Source organism: Girardinichthys multiradiatus, chromosome 3 (genome assembly GCF_021462225.1).
Source record: "Girardinichthys multiradiatus isolate DD_20200921_A chromosome 3, DD_fGirMul_XY1, whole genome shotgun sequence".
Taxonomy (NCBI): Eukaryota; Metazoa; Chordata; class Actinopteri; order Cyprinodontiformes; family Goodeidae; genus Girardinichthys; species Girardinichthys multiradiatus.
Genome location: NC_061796.1, coordinates 47,141,120 through 47,158,752, shown reverse-complemented (window position 1 = coordinate 47,158,752; position 17,633 = coordinate 47,141,120). Strand labels below are relative to the sequence as shown.

General features: G+C 41.3%; 1 protein-coding gene across 1 annotated transcript; it reads left to right on the top strand.

Annotated features, from left to right (window-relative positions):
* The first annotated feature begins 10,774 nt into the window (after nucleotides 1-10,774).
* Nucleotides 10,775-16,967, top strand: LOC124862499 (zinc finger and SCAN domain-containing protein 21-like). The gene is made up of 3 exons (XM_047356457.1): nucleotides 10,775-11,006; nucleotides 12,196-12,362; nucleotides 14,976-16,967. Exons 1-3 carry the CDS (start codon nucleotides 10,927-10,929, stop codon nucleotides 15,893-15,895), a joined length of 1,167 nt encoding a protein of 388 aa, XP_047212413.1. The 5' UTR covers nucleotides 10,775-10,926; the 3' UTR covers nucleotides 15,896-16,967.
* The last annotated feature ends 666 nt before the right edge of the window (nucleotides 16,968-17,633 follow it).

Genomic DNA, 17,633 nt, shown 5'->3' with positions numbered 1-17,633 from the left:
AGCTCGTTTCAATACTCCTGGATCAGCCAGAAACTGACCGCTGCTTCTCCAGGGATTGTTTCAGCTTAAAAAATAGGAATAAAATAGGAAACACGGGCTGCACGGTGGCGCAGTTGGTAGCACTGTTGCCTTGCAGCAAGAAGGTCCTGGGTTCGATTCCCGACCGGGGGTCTTTCTGCATGGAGTTTGCATGTTTTCCCCGTGCATGCGTGGGTTCTCATCGGGTACTCCGGCTTCCTCCCACAGTCCAAAGACATGTCTGTTAGGTTAATTGGTAACTCTAAATTGCCCTTAGGTGTATGAATGAGTGGTTGTTTGTGTGTTGCCCTGCGATGGACTGGCAACCTGTCCAGAGAGAACCCCGCTTCTCGCGCATAGACTGCTGGAGATAGGCACCAGCTCCCCCGCGACCCACTATGGAATAAGTGGTAGAAAATGACTGACGGAAAATAGGAAACAAGTTACGTTGTGCAGCATTCATACACAAGGTAAATCAAAGTGCTTCACAATAAAGAGGATAAATACTTTTAAAGAAGAGCAGAGAAGCTAACTGCTGCCTCCCAATTATAACCAGATATGAAGTTGTCTGAAAAAGCATTTTCTCTTCTACTGATTTCTTTTGTTTTTCCTTTTTGTCACTCTTAGATATTTCAGATCAAACTAATTCTAATATCAGATAAACCAGAGAAAACACAGAAAGCATTTTTTAATAATAATTTAATTTTTAAAAGAAAAGCTCCAAACAACCCTGGCTTTTTGGAAAGTAACTGTCCAATTTATAAAATCACAAATTATCTGTGAATACTGTGAATAATTAACTGAGGAATACATTATTTTCTGAGTTACATTTTCCCAGCCACACTGGAGCCTGATTACTGCCAAACCTGTAGAATCAAAAAAAATAACTTAAATAGAACCTGTATGACAACACAAAGTAGGCCAGAAGCCCTTAAAGCAACACCTTATGCCCTGATCTAAAGCAATTTAAGAACATAAGAGAAAAAAAGTCATCTCTAAGGGCTTGAACACACACTGAGAAATCGTGGAACAGTGGAGAACCTTCCTTGGAGTGGTCAACCTATCAAATTACTCCAAGAGAGCATTTACAACTCACCCAGGAGGTCACAGAAGAATGGATGTAACAAGTCTAATAAATCGATTTAAATCATTCACTTAGTCTCACTTCTTTTCATAAAAAATGTTCCAGGTTTTAAAATGTTCTTCTGACACCAGAACTGGTGTCAGCTGTAAAGCCAGATCTAGTTACCAGGTTTTATGGGTTTTTGAACTGGACACACACACGCACACACTTACAATATGTTGTGAGGACCTGGCATTGACTTTCATTGACTTTCTATTCATTTTCAACCCTTTCTCTGGCCTAACCCTGACCCAATCCTTAACCCTAGCCATTATCTGTACATACCTAACCTTAACTCTATTCACACCTTAGTCCTAAACCGGACCCCTAACCCAAAAATAGCAAGAAAAAAGTGAGGACATGGAAAATGTCCTCTCTTTGTTGGTTAAAAAAGTATGATGGTCCTCTTTCTGCAGCAAATATAAGTACTCACACACGCACAGCTGCACTACATTCACACACTGTGAATGGTGGTGCAACTGGTGGCGCTGTTGTCTTGCAGCAAGAAGGTCCTCGACTCCCGGCCAAGGGTCTTCTGCACTAAGGTTGGATGTTCTCACCATGCATGCCTGGGTCCTCTCTGGGTACTGCAACATCCTCCCACAGTCCCAAAACATGACTGTTAATTGGTCTCTCTAAATTGCCCGTAGGTATGAGAGTGTGCATGGTTGTTTGTCCTGTGTATCTCTGTGTTGTCCAGTGATGGACTGGAGACCTGTCCACCGCTCGCCCAATGGATGCTGGAGATAGACTCCAGCTACATGTGAGGTATAGAGAATGGATGGATAAATAAGTAAAGAAAAAAAATTCAGTGAATAAAATAGAAAAATAAAAAGTAACTCCATGTTCAATTTCAGCATTCAGACTTCTGGAGTTAACACCTGCCATCAGCTACAGTAAATCTGATCAATCTGAGATTAATTTAGGCCATCCCAGGATTTCCTCAGTTGTTCATTAGCAACCTTTAGCTGAATTCATAGTTTGCAGAGAGGTCAAAGGATCTCATTGTACAAAGGAAGTCCGGAGGAGGGTAAAAAAATAACAATACCTCACAGTCATAGTCACCTCAAGATACGACTGGGAGTTTTCTCAAGTTGGGTGAACTGGTGGTCAGTTTCATACACCAGTTAGCTCAGATGTCTGCTAGAAAGCTGAAGAAGCATTCAACCAAATCAACAAAAAATGGCTTCACCAGAAGAAAACATGAGCTTTAGAAAGTCTGAAACCAGAGTCCAGAACCAGGTCTGACAGAATATCTTTGGACTCATCTAAAGATGGCTTTGGGGAAGAGATTTGGAGAACGTTTGTGGGTTGAGTGGATAAATATTACCAAGCTGAAGGATGGGATGCATCCACCTCTTTTAGTTTTATCTTTTCCTTTGGACAGATGGGTCTTCAGTTCTGCAGGGTATAAAACATTTTAAATGATTCATCATGGTCTCAGTTTTTTACCACAAAATGACAACATTTTAACAGGAGCAACTATACACCTAAATATGAGAACTAAGATTTCATCATAAACTTTCTGTCAGTGGACTCATAACAAAAAGGTTCCTATTTACATTCAGCACTCAGCCAGTCGTGGCGTTCCTGTCTCTTTTTCCCGCTTCTCCGCTCTGATGGATGGCTGTTGGCACTGGCTGATAGCCAACCAACACATATTCCAACCGCTGGGATTTCTGCACAGCATAAAATCAGCTCAGTAAGCTGGGAAATATGAGATGCATCCATAAAACAAACAGAACAGAAGTCAAAGCAGTTACAAGTTGTCCAACAGAGCCAGCAGGAGCTAAAGTTCTCAGTGTTTATTGCAACATTCACACTGATGGCTGAGGATTTTGTTGTAGGATGCTGTGAAATGAGTGCAGGTTTACTCTCTCTAAACACAGGAAAGTTTGCAGTTATATCATGTCAACGTGCTCCTACAGTAGCCCTTCTGGTGGTTGAAGATCTCCTTCCAGGTTTGGATGGTTGTTGGTCTCTTTGCTTGTCAGTTTCTGTCTATTAGAGTCCAGAATTGGTTAAATTTGTTGGATCCGCCTATTTTTTGTTTCCCTGCAGCTGATTCCTCATCATCTTCAAAACGAAGATCTTTAGGGAGCAGTTCTAACACCAATGTGTCCATTTCTTGGTCTGAAATAAAGCTGCTGACTCAGGGTTCCTAGTTTACAATGAATGAAAAACATCTGTTGCGTGGGTCTAAATGTGAGGAAATCAACAAGCTGAGTTGCTTTGATGTGCTTCTGAACAGAACAGTGTATAGTGGGATCAGTGGTGGGATATTCACAGAGTTCTGATGTAGAATGACTGGGTGACTTACTTTTCTGTGATGTCAGGATCAGCTCACAATCTGGAAATGAAATTTCAATCAGTGGTCAGATAATAATTAGCTGAATTATTCAGACAGAAGTGAAGTTCTGCGTGCTTGTCTGCATAGCATAGTGTGATGTTGATGTTATTGGACCACTGCTGGGATGTTTGAGTTGCAGCTTCACTGATTTTGTAGCATGTGAGCTGCTCCCAATGAGCCGCAGAAAACATGAAAACACGCACATATATATATATCTATATATATATATATATATATAGATATATATATATATATATATATATATATATATAGATATATATATATATATATATATCTATATATAGATAGATATGGATATATATCTATAGATATATATCTATATTTAGATATGGATATATATATATATATATATATATATATCCATATATATATATATATGGATATATATATATATATATATATATCCATATATATATATATATGGATATATATATATATATCCATATATATATATATGGATATATATATCCATATATATATATATATATCCATATATATATATATATATGGATATATATATATATATATATATATCCATATATATATATATATGGATATATATATATATATATCCATATATATATATATATATATGGATATATATATATATATATATGGATATATATATATATATATCCATATATATATATATATATATGGATATATATATATATATCCATATATATATATATATATGGATATATATATATATATCCATATATATATATATGGATATATATATCCATATATATATATATATATCCATATATATATATATATGGATATATATATATATATATATATATCCATATATATATATATATATGGATATATATATATATATATCCATATATATATATATGGATATATATATCCATATATATATATATATCCATATATATATATATATGGATATATATATATATATATCCATATATATATATATATATGGATATATATATATATATATATATATCCATATATATATATATATGGATATATATATATATATCCATATATCCATATCTATATATAGATATATATCTATAGATATATATCTATATATAGATATATATCTATAGATATATATCCATATCTATCTATATATATATAAGTGTGTGTGTGTGTGTGTGTGTGTTTATATATATAGGATTATTCATATTTACAGGATTTATTTTAGATATTTAAACTGACATATGAACTGAAGCATTCTGTTTCCTGACAGGAAATGTAAGAAGTGACGATGGTGGAGAAGAAGAAGAAGAGACGACATCTTTCTATGAGTCAAGTGTAACTCCGACGCCCGACTACGACTACGACTACAACGTCACCTTCGATTATTATATTGGTAACAGCAGAGCACCAACACAGCTCCAGTATCGGTAGTCTCACACTATCCTATGCAGACAACCAGGCAAAAAGTGAAACATGTTTCTTCGCTTGTCTTTCTAGTGACCATGAACCAAAGCTTTACCGAGTCTACTGTGGTGAGTAACAGTTCTCTATTTATCTGATTTATAATTCCTAAAGTATTATTCATTTTTACCCTGAAAGCTCTGGTAGTTTCCTCCAGCACAAACAGCCAAAGTACCAAGGAAAACCTTTTCAACCAATAGTTTGAAGAAAGTTTATTTGAGAATGGTTTGAGTGTTTGTAAAATAAAAAAATAAAAATATCATAAATACAAAAGAGAAAATCATTAGATACATCAAAATCATATAAAGACTGGAGTCTGGTAATTGTTAAATTATTTTATTTGTTCAGTAAATGTAGAACATTTTAGATTCAGATCATTGTTTGGGTATATTTTGCTCTAACAATTTTCCACAGTTTGCAATTGTGAAACAAATACCTGCACAAGTAAATAAGTGTGAAGCTCCAGAATCTTTCTTGTTTCAGGTTAAAATTAAAATAATTTCTTAAATGTTTACATTTTTATAAAGTATTTTTAAATAGATCATCTTACATTTGACACATGCCATCTCAAAATGACACCAGAGAGTTCAGATTTATTGTAAAAAACACCATTTTTAGGTTCTGTATTCGATGAAACGATATTCAGTCACAGTTTTCCATCCATTGTCTTCTTCATCACATTCCAGAAGTTTTCAGGAGGGTTCAGATGGAGATCTTGATCTGGTGGTTTTTCACTCACAGCTCAGTTGACCTAGTTTTGTAGCATGAAGCCATGTCCTGCTGGAAAACCAATCCTCAGAGTTGGGGAACATCCTCACAGCAGAAGGAAGCAGGTTTCTTCCAGTATAACCTTCAGGACAGCTTAATTCATGCATCCTTTGCAATGATGGACCTGCCTGATTCCAGCCCTGCTAAAGCACCTCCATATCATCACATCAGCTCTTGCAGTAGTTATTTTGGGATCCACATCGCTGTTTTAAACATTCATCCAGTGAAGGTCTGTGTTTTATACACGGCTGCATCCTATTTATGTACATGTTCTAACTCAGAAGTAACGCAGATGTTCTTCTGAGGCTGAGACCTGGTTGGCTGATTTAAATGTTCTGAAAAGGAGTTTTAATGTTTCCTGAATCGGGTCGTTTTACACAGAAACACAAAATTATTGTTTGAAAAAGGGAAAGAGATCATCTCTTGATTCTTTGTGGATGAATCTGAAAGAAATTCTTCATTTTTCTGAAGGCAGTCGAGCTTCAACAAGAAGAAACAAACCCACACCCATTGAGGCATGGACTCCACCTGTGGTATCTGACATTTAGATGTTAGCAGCAGATCTGTTAAGTTCTGGATGTTGAGAGGTGGCGTCTCCATGGATCGGACCCATTTGTCCAGCACATCTTACAGGTGCTTGACTGGATTAAGATTCGGGGAATCAGGAGGCCAAGTTAGCATCTCAGACTTGTTATTTGTTCCCCAAACCCAGCATTTTTTTTGCAGCATTATGCATCATCCTGCAGAAAGAGGCCAGGGCCATCAGAGAAAACTGTTTCCATTATGGGATGTACATGGTCTGCAGCAATGCTTAGGTAGGATGGAGGGACCCAAGGTTTCCCATCTGATATAGCCCACAGCATTACACTGCCTTCGCCTGCTGGCCTTCTTCCCATGGTGCATCTTGGTGTCATGTGTTCCCCAGGTTCACTCACTCTGCCATCCATGTGAGGTAAAACAAAATGTGACTCATCAGACCAGACCACACTTGCTCCCTGCTCCAGTTCTGATTCTCATATTCCAACTGTTGGAGCTTTCAGCTTTTCAGCCTGAAACACTGCTGTGTTTGTGTGTTTTGACACTACATAGGCCAGCCTTCACCCCCGTGTGCATCTAAGAGTCTTGGCTATTCATGTTCCTGCCCCTGTTCACTACAGATCCTTCCTTGGACCACATTAGATACAGGTCCCACAAGAGCCACAGATTTGTAGATGGTCTCACATAAACTTGCTTAAATCTTTAAAGTTGGCCATTTTTTTCCCTGTTCACCTGGTGTCTAAAATATCCCAGCCACCAAAATGTGAGAAGATGAAAAAATAATCAGTGTTATTGACTTCGCCTGCTGGTGTTCATGATGTTATGCCTGGTGGGTGTATATGAGACTGCTGAATGTTTTCCTGTAGGGTTAGTGAAGTCTGCTGTCTTCACAAAGTTTTTTAGCTGCCAATTGACGGAGCATCGGGATGTTCGGTATCGGTCCGATTGTCTTTCAGGAAGGAGGAATTTCAGCTCAGCAAACATCTGTTGGAAGAAAATAAAAACTGTGGTAGAGTCTCTTCATTTAAAGCAGCAAAGTGTCAGATGTCCTGAAGCTCTGTGTCCAGAGACGAGCTGCTCATCCTCACAGAGAGGGGGCGCTGCTGCAGAGCACCTCTCCAAGCTCATCTCTGGATGCTTCTGCTTCACAGTCAAAGCTTGTCTGATTGTGTTTATCTGCTGATGATCTCAGATCTGTTTTGTTCTCCTGCAGAGGCCCAACGTCAGACGGCTCAGCCCTGTGGACGCCATCAACAGCTGCAGATCAATAACCGACCAATTACTAATCACCAGCACCCTGCTGGTGTCTCTGGCTGCTCTCTTTCACTAAGCACTCAGAGTTACCATGACGATGCTGCATCCAGATTGAGTTTGTTCTGTTTTGTACTCACATGTTTTTACTGTGTAATAAATCATGTTAGTGGTGCTGAAATCGTGGAGAAACTGTGTACCAAACATCAGTGGGATGTTGAGGACCTTATCTTCTGTACTAATGCCTGATCCATACTGGCCCAGCCAAGAGGGATTTCTATTATGGTTGGGTTCAGAAACAGAACCTCGCAGAACACAGCTGAGACCAGTTATAGTGTTTAGGATGGGAATTTAGCTCATGTATTAATTTAATCATATTTATGAAACCAATTAATGAAATGGGCTTTGTCATCCATCAGTCCAGTGTTTCTTTGCGGATCGTGTGTTGCTGGCATGACTATTTTAAATTCAGGGGTAAATATGACACCAAGATGGGTAAATCCCTCATTTTCATTAGTAAAACGTGTTCTTTCTGCAGGATTAATTCTTGAAGGGACTGCTCCAAAGCCAATGTCTCCAGGCAGTCAGCTGGGAACCTTAGATAGAAAGCTGTTTAACCTAATTGGCTAAACAAACTGAACATAACCACATCATGTTCTAACTAGGACCCAAGAGTTTGAATTTGAATCTGTCTACATGATTAGATTGATCTGATTACACGTTTCTTTTTATACACTGGACCCAATTGTCTTGTAAATGTTCCTGAGATATAAATAAACTGTACTGAACTCAGCTTAATTCTACACTTAATGAATGAATGTGTCCAGATACACTCACCGTCCACTTTATTAGGTACACCTGTCCAACTGCTTGTTAACGCAAATCAGCCAATCACATGGCAGCAACTCAATGCATTTAGGCATGAAGACATGGTCAAAACGATCTGCTGCAGTTCAAACCGAGCATCAGAACGGGGAAGAAAGGTGATTTAAGTGACTTTGAACGTAGCATGGTTGTTGGTGCCAGACAGGCTGGTCTGAGTATTTCAGAAACTGATGATCTACTGGGATTTTCACTCACTACCATCTCTTGGGTTTACAGAGAAAATGAGAAAATATCCAGTGATCCAGTTCTGTGGGCACAAATTCCTTGTTGATGCCAGAGGTCAGAGGAGAATGGCCAGACTGGTTCGAGCTGATAGAAAGGCAACAGTAACTCAAATAACCACTTGTTACAACCAAGGCATGCAGAAGAGCATCTCTGAACAACACGTCAAACCTTGAGGTGGATGGGCTACAGCAGCAGAAGACCACACCGGGTGCCACTCCTGTCAGCTAAGAACAGGAAACTGAGGCTACAGTTCCCACAGGTTCACCAAAGTTGGACAATAGAAGATTAGAAAAACGTTGCCTGGTCTGATGAGTCTCGATTTCTGCTGCGACATTCGGATGGTCGGGTCAGAATTTGGTATCAACATCATGAAAGCATGGATCCATCCTGCCTTGTATCAATGGATCAGGCTGGTGGTGGTGGTGTATTTTCTTGGCACACTTTGGGACTGGTTTCTTGAACATGACGATGAGTTCACTGGACTCAAATGACCTCCACAGTCACCAGATCTCAGTCTAATAGAGCACCTTTGAGATGTGGTGGAACGGGAGATTCTCATCATGGATGCACAACCCGTCAGCCACCCCAGTGCAGGCACAACGCATGCTCCACCGCCCCACCCAACTGACCACCAACTGCAGCCCGGCGCAGGGGACCCGAGCCACAGAAGGAAGCATTGGAGGAAGGCCACCACAGCACAGGGACCGAGATCCAAAGAAATCCAAATGAGTCCCAGCACCTGTCAACCCCCAAGACCCGAACCCGAACCCCAGCCCAGATCCCAACCAGAAGGCACGCTCCCTCCCCCCGCCTCTGACCCCAGACAGCAAACAGCAAACGGGGTTGTTGAAAGACCCCAAGCCTACCTCCGCCCTCTCAAATGTGGTGCTGATGCATGAACCCTCAATGTCCACATGCAACTTAACCCTTAGAGGTGAGCGCAGGCACCAGAGATGAAGTTAATAAAAGTTCCAACAAAGGAGGGAGGCACGGGCACATCCACCGGGCCAAAGGCTAGGGACAGGCACTGGGCCCCGAGGACCGACCGAAAACCGGGACCAACATCCCCAGCCCCTAAGATGGCAGGTCCACCCAAATGCAACCTCCAGGCCAGCATAGGCACATGCACCCCCCCATAGATAATCGAACCGAAACCACCAGGGCCAGTCAGGCAGTCAAACAGACCTCATGACGCACCACCCCACCCACCACCGTGCCCAAAGGAAAGACATCGGCAGCAAAAAGCCTTTAGATAGGATTGTTCTGACCAGCAAAGGTTACATGTGTCCAGTCAAACTCTCAAACACATTCATACAAAGATACACTGACCAGTTGGATACCCGGAATGAAGCACCTTGCCGAGGGGCACATGGACATGCAGCAGGGCAGAAGGCAGGAACTGAACCCACAACGTTTAGTTTGCAAGACAACAACTCTTCTTTTTGAGCAGCTGTTGCCCTTGTGGCCCATGAAAGGTTTTCAATGGCTAGTGTAGCGAGGCTGAGGGCATCTTGATTTACTGCATGTTTCAAAAATATTTATAATCCTTTTTCTCATTTTGCATAATTGGGAAGTGCATGGTTTTAAATATTTTGATATCTAAATAGTGTGGGTAGTACTTGTATCCTGTCCCTTTTACGCTGATGCCCCAAAACTAAGTCTGTTGCAACCAATTTCCATGCAAGACCATGAAAATTGAAAACTGTGTTTTGGTGGAATTTATCTGTTGACATTAAAATGTTCAAATTAAAGGTTATCAAAGCTACTTTAAAGTGTGTAATCTATATAACGAGCTGTTGATGTTGCTGTGATAGATAATGATCAAAATATTAACAGGTTTTTACTTTCAGTTTTATCTCATGGTGTAAATAGATGCTCATTTAGTATAATTACATGAAAAACGGTCCTGTCCAATAGGCTTGGTCCAGTCCTGGGGTCCTTTCAATTCATTTAGGAACAATACAGTGCCGCCCCCTACTGTAAAAAAAAGGTACTGTTGCTCTCCCTCATTCTGTCCGATCAAACTTAATTTGCATATAAAATATTTTCACAGCTAAAACAAGCATCAAAACTACCTAAATAAAGGCACTAAATACACGTCCTATAACCAAAATAAATGTTTCCAAAAACACAGCGAACATGAATTCTGCAGCAGTACCACTTTCTGAACGGAAGAGGGCAGCACAACACCGCTACTTCAGCTCCGACCAGAGAAGGAGAAGCGAAAGGGAGCGCTGAAGGCCTACAGACGGAGAGAAACGTTGAACCATCTAGTGTGTCATCTGAGGGGGGTCATCAGAGAGCAGATAGCTCCACCTGTGAAGATTACCAGATGATCCAGGCAGGAGATGAATCATCAGCAAGTAGCACTGGACTTCACCTGGAGACCCGGAATAAAGCTGCACACATCAGGTGAGTGACTCAATCAGAGCTGCTGTAATCTTCTACACAGAAGGGTGGTCAACACCTTCAGACACCTGAGCACCTGTTGAAGAAAAAGGTTCAAATGTCACAAAGAGACGCAGATCAGAAAGAAACAGCAGGCGGTGCTGCGGAATTAATGTCTCTAGTTGACAATAAAACCTCTGACAGATCGTGACCCACAAAATGTCCCTCCCTGCTGACTGGGTGGTGTTGAGGTGGTGCAGTGTATCAGGCCAACAACTTCTTCAGAGTGGGATCTCTGGTGAACCTGGAGCTTCGCTGCAGCGATATCAAAATTCTCCTTGTTAAGTCATTTTCTGAGTGGGAGAACGACGCTTACGTGTCGTTTTTAGGATCCACTTTGTGTTAAATGACGCGGAACATTTAGTCTGAATTAAAGGCGAATCATTTATGGAGCTTCAGCAAAATGGTGCAGGTGGTGCATTGATGTTTGTGATCTAAACACCTGATTCAGCAGATATTCAGTCAGAACATCAAATGTTTTAGAAGTATGTAGTTTACTGAAGTACGTGTCTCTATTGGTTTGGTCCAAAACAATAAAAACATGAAAAACTGCCTCAGTTAGCAGGTTAAGGGGTTAAAGGTCATGACAGGCAGTTAGAAAAACACTGAACCAGTCTGGCTGCTTAGGAGGGTTAAAGGAGTAAGCCTGTCTAACAGCAAGATGGCAGAAGGACGTAGGTTGCAAAGCTGCATCTGGATGAAGGACGAGAAGACTTCTGGGACAATGTCCTCCAGATACATGAGACCAAAGTGGAGATGTTTGGTCTTAATGCTCAGCCCCATGTTTAGAGAAAACCACACACAGTATATTAGCTCAAACACCTCAGACCAACTGTAAAGCACAGTGGTGGAGGGATGGTGATGTGGGCTTGTTTTGTGGCTACATGATCTGGGCACCTTGCAGTCATTGAGTGGACCAAGATCTCCTTTCTAGACCTAGGTATTCTAGAGTCAAATATGAGTTAATCTGTCCAACAGCTGAACTTCATCCAAACTGGTTCAACAGAACCATGATCCTAAACACAGCAGCACATCTACTGAAGAAAAAAAGAGTCAAGGTGTTGCAGTGGCCTAGTTAAAGTCCAGTAGAATGTATTAGGAGGATGCAGGTTTTGTGGGATTAAACACATTTTCTGCTTGTTTTCCTATCCAGACTCCAGCAGCAGCATCTGTTCAAAGAGGAGGAGGTTCTTGTGGATCAGCAGCTCTGTCAATTGGAGAAGAACTCTAATCTGGACCAGAAGGAACCAGAACCTCCACACATAAAAGAGGAACCAGAAGATCTCTGCATCAGTCAGGATGAGGAGCAGCCTGATAACGGTACTCTTATTTTGTTCATGTAGGGGTGTGTGCTCCTGCTGGATGGTACCAGAACCATGCGCTGCAGTGGGTTTATTTGCTGTTCAGGGATGGGATGTCTCCAGGAAGAACCTGAACCTGTAAACAATTCAGGCTCATTGTCCCACTTCACAACTTTCACGTGTTTCACTAAATGTCCAACAGAATAGAAGTTCAAATGTTTTCCAAATTCACCACCAGATGGAGCTCTAACACCAGATGTGAGTTGTCCCTTTTATTTCTCTTACTGGTCGTTCTTCCTCTAATCAGGCTTCGTTTATTCGGTACCTGGAGGATATTTTGTTTCTGTACAACAAACCATGTCCACTGCAGGTTCCCCCACAGAGGACGGTCCACTGAGCAGGAGCAGAAACGACAGAGATGGACCCAATTAAAGCCTAACCAGCACTCTTTCCCATCCTGACTCAGTTCTACAACTCCAGCGTTGGCCAAACTGCTGCTCAGACGACCCAGGAACTGCAGGGAATCAGGGCTTCAGCCAGATAACAGGAACTTCAACCACACTTCCTGTTAGAAGCCTTACAGAATCTGTTCTCAGGCCACCTGGGGTTCTGGTACTGTCAGTGTTCAGAATGGTTCTGGATGAAGTAAAACAGCAGATCCAGAAATCCACCTTTCAGACACACTGAGTTTGGTTCTCATTTAGTGCTCAGAGTCTCTGGTTAAATTTACTTTATTGTCTCCAGACCTTCATGTATCCTGGTGTCTTATCACTGAGTGATGGATGGATAAACGGTAACCTGGGGGTTGCTCTGGTCTGTGGTGATGAAGAAGGAGCTGGAGGAGCTTGGACCCACATTCCAACCCTCATCCATGGTCCTGATGGCAAAAGAATGAGATCCTGGATCAAGCAGCTGACTGAACTGAACTTCTTGTGTGGGATTGTGGAGCTTGGTCTTGGAGAAAAGGTGAGAAGCTCTAAGTAGAGCTGCTGCTCCTCAACATGGAAAGATCAGGAGGCCTTCTGGATACCCCCCTTTTGGTGGTTTTCTAGGCAAGAGGATTCAAGAAGAGTTAGACCCAAGACTCACTGGAGGGACTGGAGATCCCCTCTGACCTGGTAAGACCTTGAGATCCTCAGGTGGAGCTGAAGAGACATGCTAGGCTTCCCTTTCCATCCGTTGGCAAAGGATGGAGGATTGACTGGTGGATAAAATATGGTTAAAACAGACGTGATTTTATTCAGAGTTTAGAAGCATGGAACCATGAAGATGTTTGCTGAAATGGGAAAAACTTCATGAAGTCTGCAGCTGGATCCAGTGAACGGTGAACCTTCACTCTGAATAGATAAACTGGTACCAAACCATCCAGCAGCAGGTCATCATCACTGGGTTTGATGTCAGGTCCATTCATATTATATACTTCATATTACACCATATTTCCATTTGTTCTGGTTCTGATCCTCGGGGCCAGAGATATTTCCTGTTTGGACTCATTACAGCTGATGATGTCTGAATGAAAACTCAGTTCAGTTTATTTATTCACAACCAATTCAGACAGAATGAAGCCAATTAAATCCATTTTCATTAATCGTAACCATTGAACAGTTCAGTCAGATTCAGTTATTTATTCAAATTGGATAAAAAGTTTTTCTATCTAAGGAAACCCAGCAGATTGCATCCAGTCAGTGACTTGCAGCATTCACTCCTCCTGGATGAGCATGTAGAGACAGTGGACAGTCACTGGTGTTGACTTTGCAGCAATCCCTCATACTGAGCATGCATGTAGCGACAGTGGAGAGGAAAAACTCCCTTTTAACAGGAAGAAACCTCCAGCAGAACCAGAACCAGGCTCAGTGTGAGCGGCCATCTGCCACGACCCACTGGGGGTTTGAGAGAACAGAGCAGAGACACAAAGAGAACAAAGAAGCACTGATCCAGACGTATTTTCTATGGGAAGGAAAAGTAAATGTTAATGGATGTAGCTGCTTTAGTTCAATTCAATTCAAAGATACTTTATTGATCCCCGAGGAGAAATTAGAAGTCCAGTACAACCCATCCAGACATACATCATGACACAAGACAAGGGGGGACGGGTCACCGAGGCTTTGCTGCCCTCTCACAGGCGCCGGCCTTGTTAGATGCTTCAACTAGGAGAGAAAGACGGCTAAGTAGATAAACTCTGAGCCAGTTTTCAAGTCTAGAGGATGAAAGAGAGCACATAGAGTTAGTCACAGTAGAAGCTCAGTCAGTCTGTTTAAGAGAGAAAGGGTTAAACACTGAAAAACAGGGCCAACTGGATCATCTGTAGAACATGAGCATCAAGTTAGTGGCAGCAGAAGCTCACTCTAACTATAAGCTTTATCAAAAAGGAAAGTTTTAAGCCTAGCCTTAAAAGTAGACAGGGTGTCTGCCTCACGGACTAAAACTGGGAGCTGGTTCCACAGGAGAGGAGCCTGATAACTAAAGGATCTGCCTCCCATTCTACTTCTAGAGACTCTAGGAACCACCAGTAAACCTGCAGTCTGAGAACTAGTTCTAATATAAAAGATGAAAACTTTTAGAAGAATTAATGAAAACCAAGTTTCAGTTTTCAGTTTAAAAACGATTCTTTAATCTTCTTTCATCTCTCTAGACTTCTTTCTGCACATCATCTGCAAAGAGGAGGATTTCTTCTCAGACCAGCAGCTCTGTAAACAGGAGGGGAACTCAAGTTTGGACCAGGAGGAAGCAGAACCTCCACATATTAAAGTGGAAGAGGTGGATTTGTGCATCAGTCAAGATGAAGAGCAACTTAAACTAAGGCAGGACACCAACTTCTTCATGATGTCTCTTATTAATGAAGAAAGTGACCACAGTGAAGCAGAACCCAACCAGAACCATCTCCTGTCTGAGAACAGAAGTCTCAGCAGTGAAGCAGACATCTTGCCCATCTCAGAGAGTTGGAGCCACCATAATTGGGGTCACAAGTCTTTACAGTGTGAATTCTGTGGAAACGTTTATAAGTCTCGGTCCAAACTGAAAGCCCACTACAGGGTCCACACTGGAGAGAGGCCGTATGTCTGCAGCACATGTGGAAAAAGTTTTTCCAGCTCCTCTTCTCTACACAATCATGTCAACACTCACTCAGATGAGCGACCGCACTCTTGTGAACAATGTGGGAAAAGTTTCAGGGTCCATGAAAAACTGCTGATCCACTTCAGAACCCACACCGGAGAGAAGCCGTACTCCTGCAAAATGTGTGGCAAAGGTTTTTCTCAGAATGGGAACCTGACCGTCCACATGAGGACGCACACGGGCGAGAAGCGGTACCCCTGTGACATGTGCGAGAAGCGCTTCAGTAACAGCGGCGATCTATCGCGCCATGTATCGATCCACACCGGGGTGCGGCCGTTCTCCTGCCGGACCTGCGGGAAACGCTTCACCCAGAACGGTAGCCTGACGTCTCACATGAGGACGCACACGGGCGAGCGACCGTTCCTGTGTGAGACATGTGGGAAGGGCTTCAGGCAAAACCGAGACCTGTTGGTCCACATGACGTCTCGCCACAGATGAGAAGGTAGAGTTCTGATGAATCTACAGAGAACCATCGTTCCTCACCCAGAGACTCGGTTAAAACTTGTCAGAAGAACCTTGAGGCTTTGCTTTGAAGAGATCTTTGATTATCACTGGTCTGGAGATGACTCCACTCGTCAGTTTGGATCACCAGTGTTACCCAGAAACCATGAGTTACTGCTAAAGTGAGGGTCAGAGGTCAGCTTTAATGAACTATCAGGATTTGTCGTGAATAAAAAGGTTTCTATTGCAGAAACATTTACAGCATCTCTCCTGCTGTTATAACTGGTTTCTGATCAGGCCCAGTAGCTTTGGAGAAGCTGGTTTGTGTTGTCAAGCTTAGCTACAGTCTGGAAGATTTCTTCTGTTTTTGCTTTACTGTCACACAGATTTAAGTCCCAGCTTTGACTAGGCCACTACAAAAACTTCATTTTATGAGCAATTCAGAGGGAGCTAGCTGGTGTACTTTGGATCAGTGTCTTTCTGCAGAACTCATGAGTCCACAGAAGATTTTCTGAAAAGGCCTGATGATCATCAAGATGTTTCTGGTAAATATGAGGCAGTTCCATTTGTTCTTTTGGGTCAGCAGTGGTTCTAGCCTTGCAACTCTCCCATGGAGGTGATTTTTACCCAGTCTCTTTTTCTTATTGTTGAATCATGACCTCTGACCTTAAATGATGCAGTGACGCCTGCAAAGCTTTAGATAGGCCCACTGACCACTCCTGGGAAGGTTCTTCACTGTTCCATTTTTCTCCATTTGTGGAAGATGGTTCTTCCTGAGGTTCTCTGGATCCCAAAACCTTAGAAATGGATCAGTAAGTCTTTCCATCCAGACTGATAGATGTCAGGGTCTTTGTTTTAGTCTACTTCATGTTGTCAGACCGGTTCTGTTTGAATTTGTGGTACAGGTCAGACAGTAATAATGAGTGGCTACTAATATTCACCACTTTAATCCCAGTTAATTTATGTTTTAATTGGGGTTGGAGCTTTTTCCTTTTAACGAATAAAATCTTCATTTGCATTTTGTTTATGATATTATTTAATGAAACAATAAAGTTTGACAGAAAAGCAAGAATGGAGGAAAACATTTTCCATCAATGTATTTTATGTGTTTTTAACATCTTTGTTTTTATGTTAACATCAAACTTTTAATAATGTTGCTTTATCCATTATGATGCATTTTATGGAATGCCTTTTTAATTTATTTGATTTTATTATTTTATTTGAATAAAATCATTTAAAACAAACAACTTCTAGGATAAAAATATTTATCTGGAAAAGAGCGGATCGGGGAGGAATGGCTGCAAATCATTTTGTTGCTTTGGTAAAATTCAGAATAGAAACAGAAGCTTTAGAAGCTGAGTTTAATAAATAGTTTCCAAATGAATGAGCTCTGCTCAGCCAGAAGATTACGACCCAAATCCGATTCTTTTTAGAAGTGTAAATTTATCATAATCATGGATCTATTTTATTCTGACAAAATTATTACATTAGTAGCATTTTTGTAGAGATCATATATAATAATTTTACATTCCAAAACGTATGTATGCGTCAGTTAAAGGTATGCCAAGCTAACAGACGGAGCAGCAGATCCTGGAGCACATCAGGACAACGGCCCACAAAGACAATCTGCTAAATGAACGTCTCAGGAAGCAGAAACCCAGAGTCCACGGAGAAGACCAGGAGGAACCATCATGGTAAGATTAAAGATGTGGCTCATACTGAGAGGTCCCATCAA

Excerpts from the sequence above, each read along its gene's own strand:
- LOC124862499 (XM_047356457.1), top strand. The coding sequence starts at position 10,927 with ATGATCCAGGCAGGAGATGAATCATCAGCAAGTAGCACTGGACTTCAC. Across the intron at positions 11,007-12,195 it reads AATAAAGCTGCACACATCAG|ACTCCAGCAGCAGCATCTGT; the intron begins GTGAGTGACTCA and ends TTTCCTATCCAG. Across the intron at positions 12,363-14,975 it reads TGAGGAGCAGCCTGATAACG|ACTTCTTTCTGCACATCATC; the intron begins GTACTCTTATTT and ends TCATCTCTCTAG.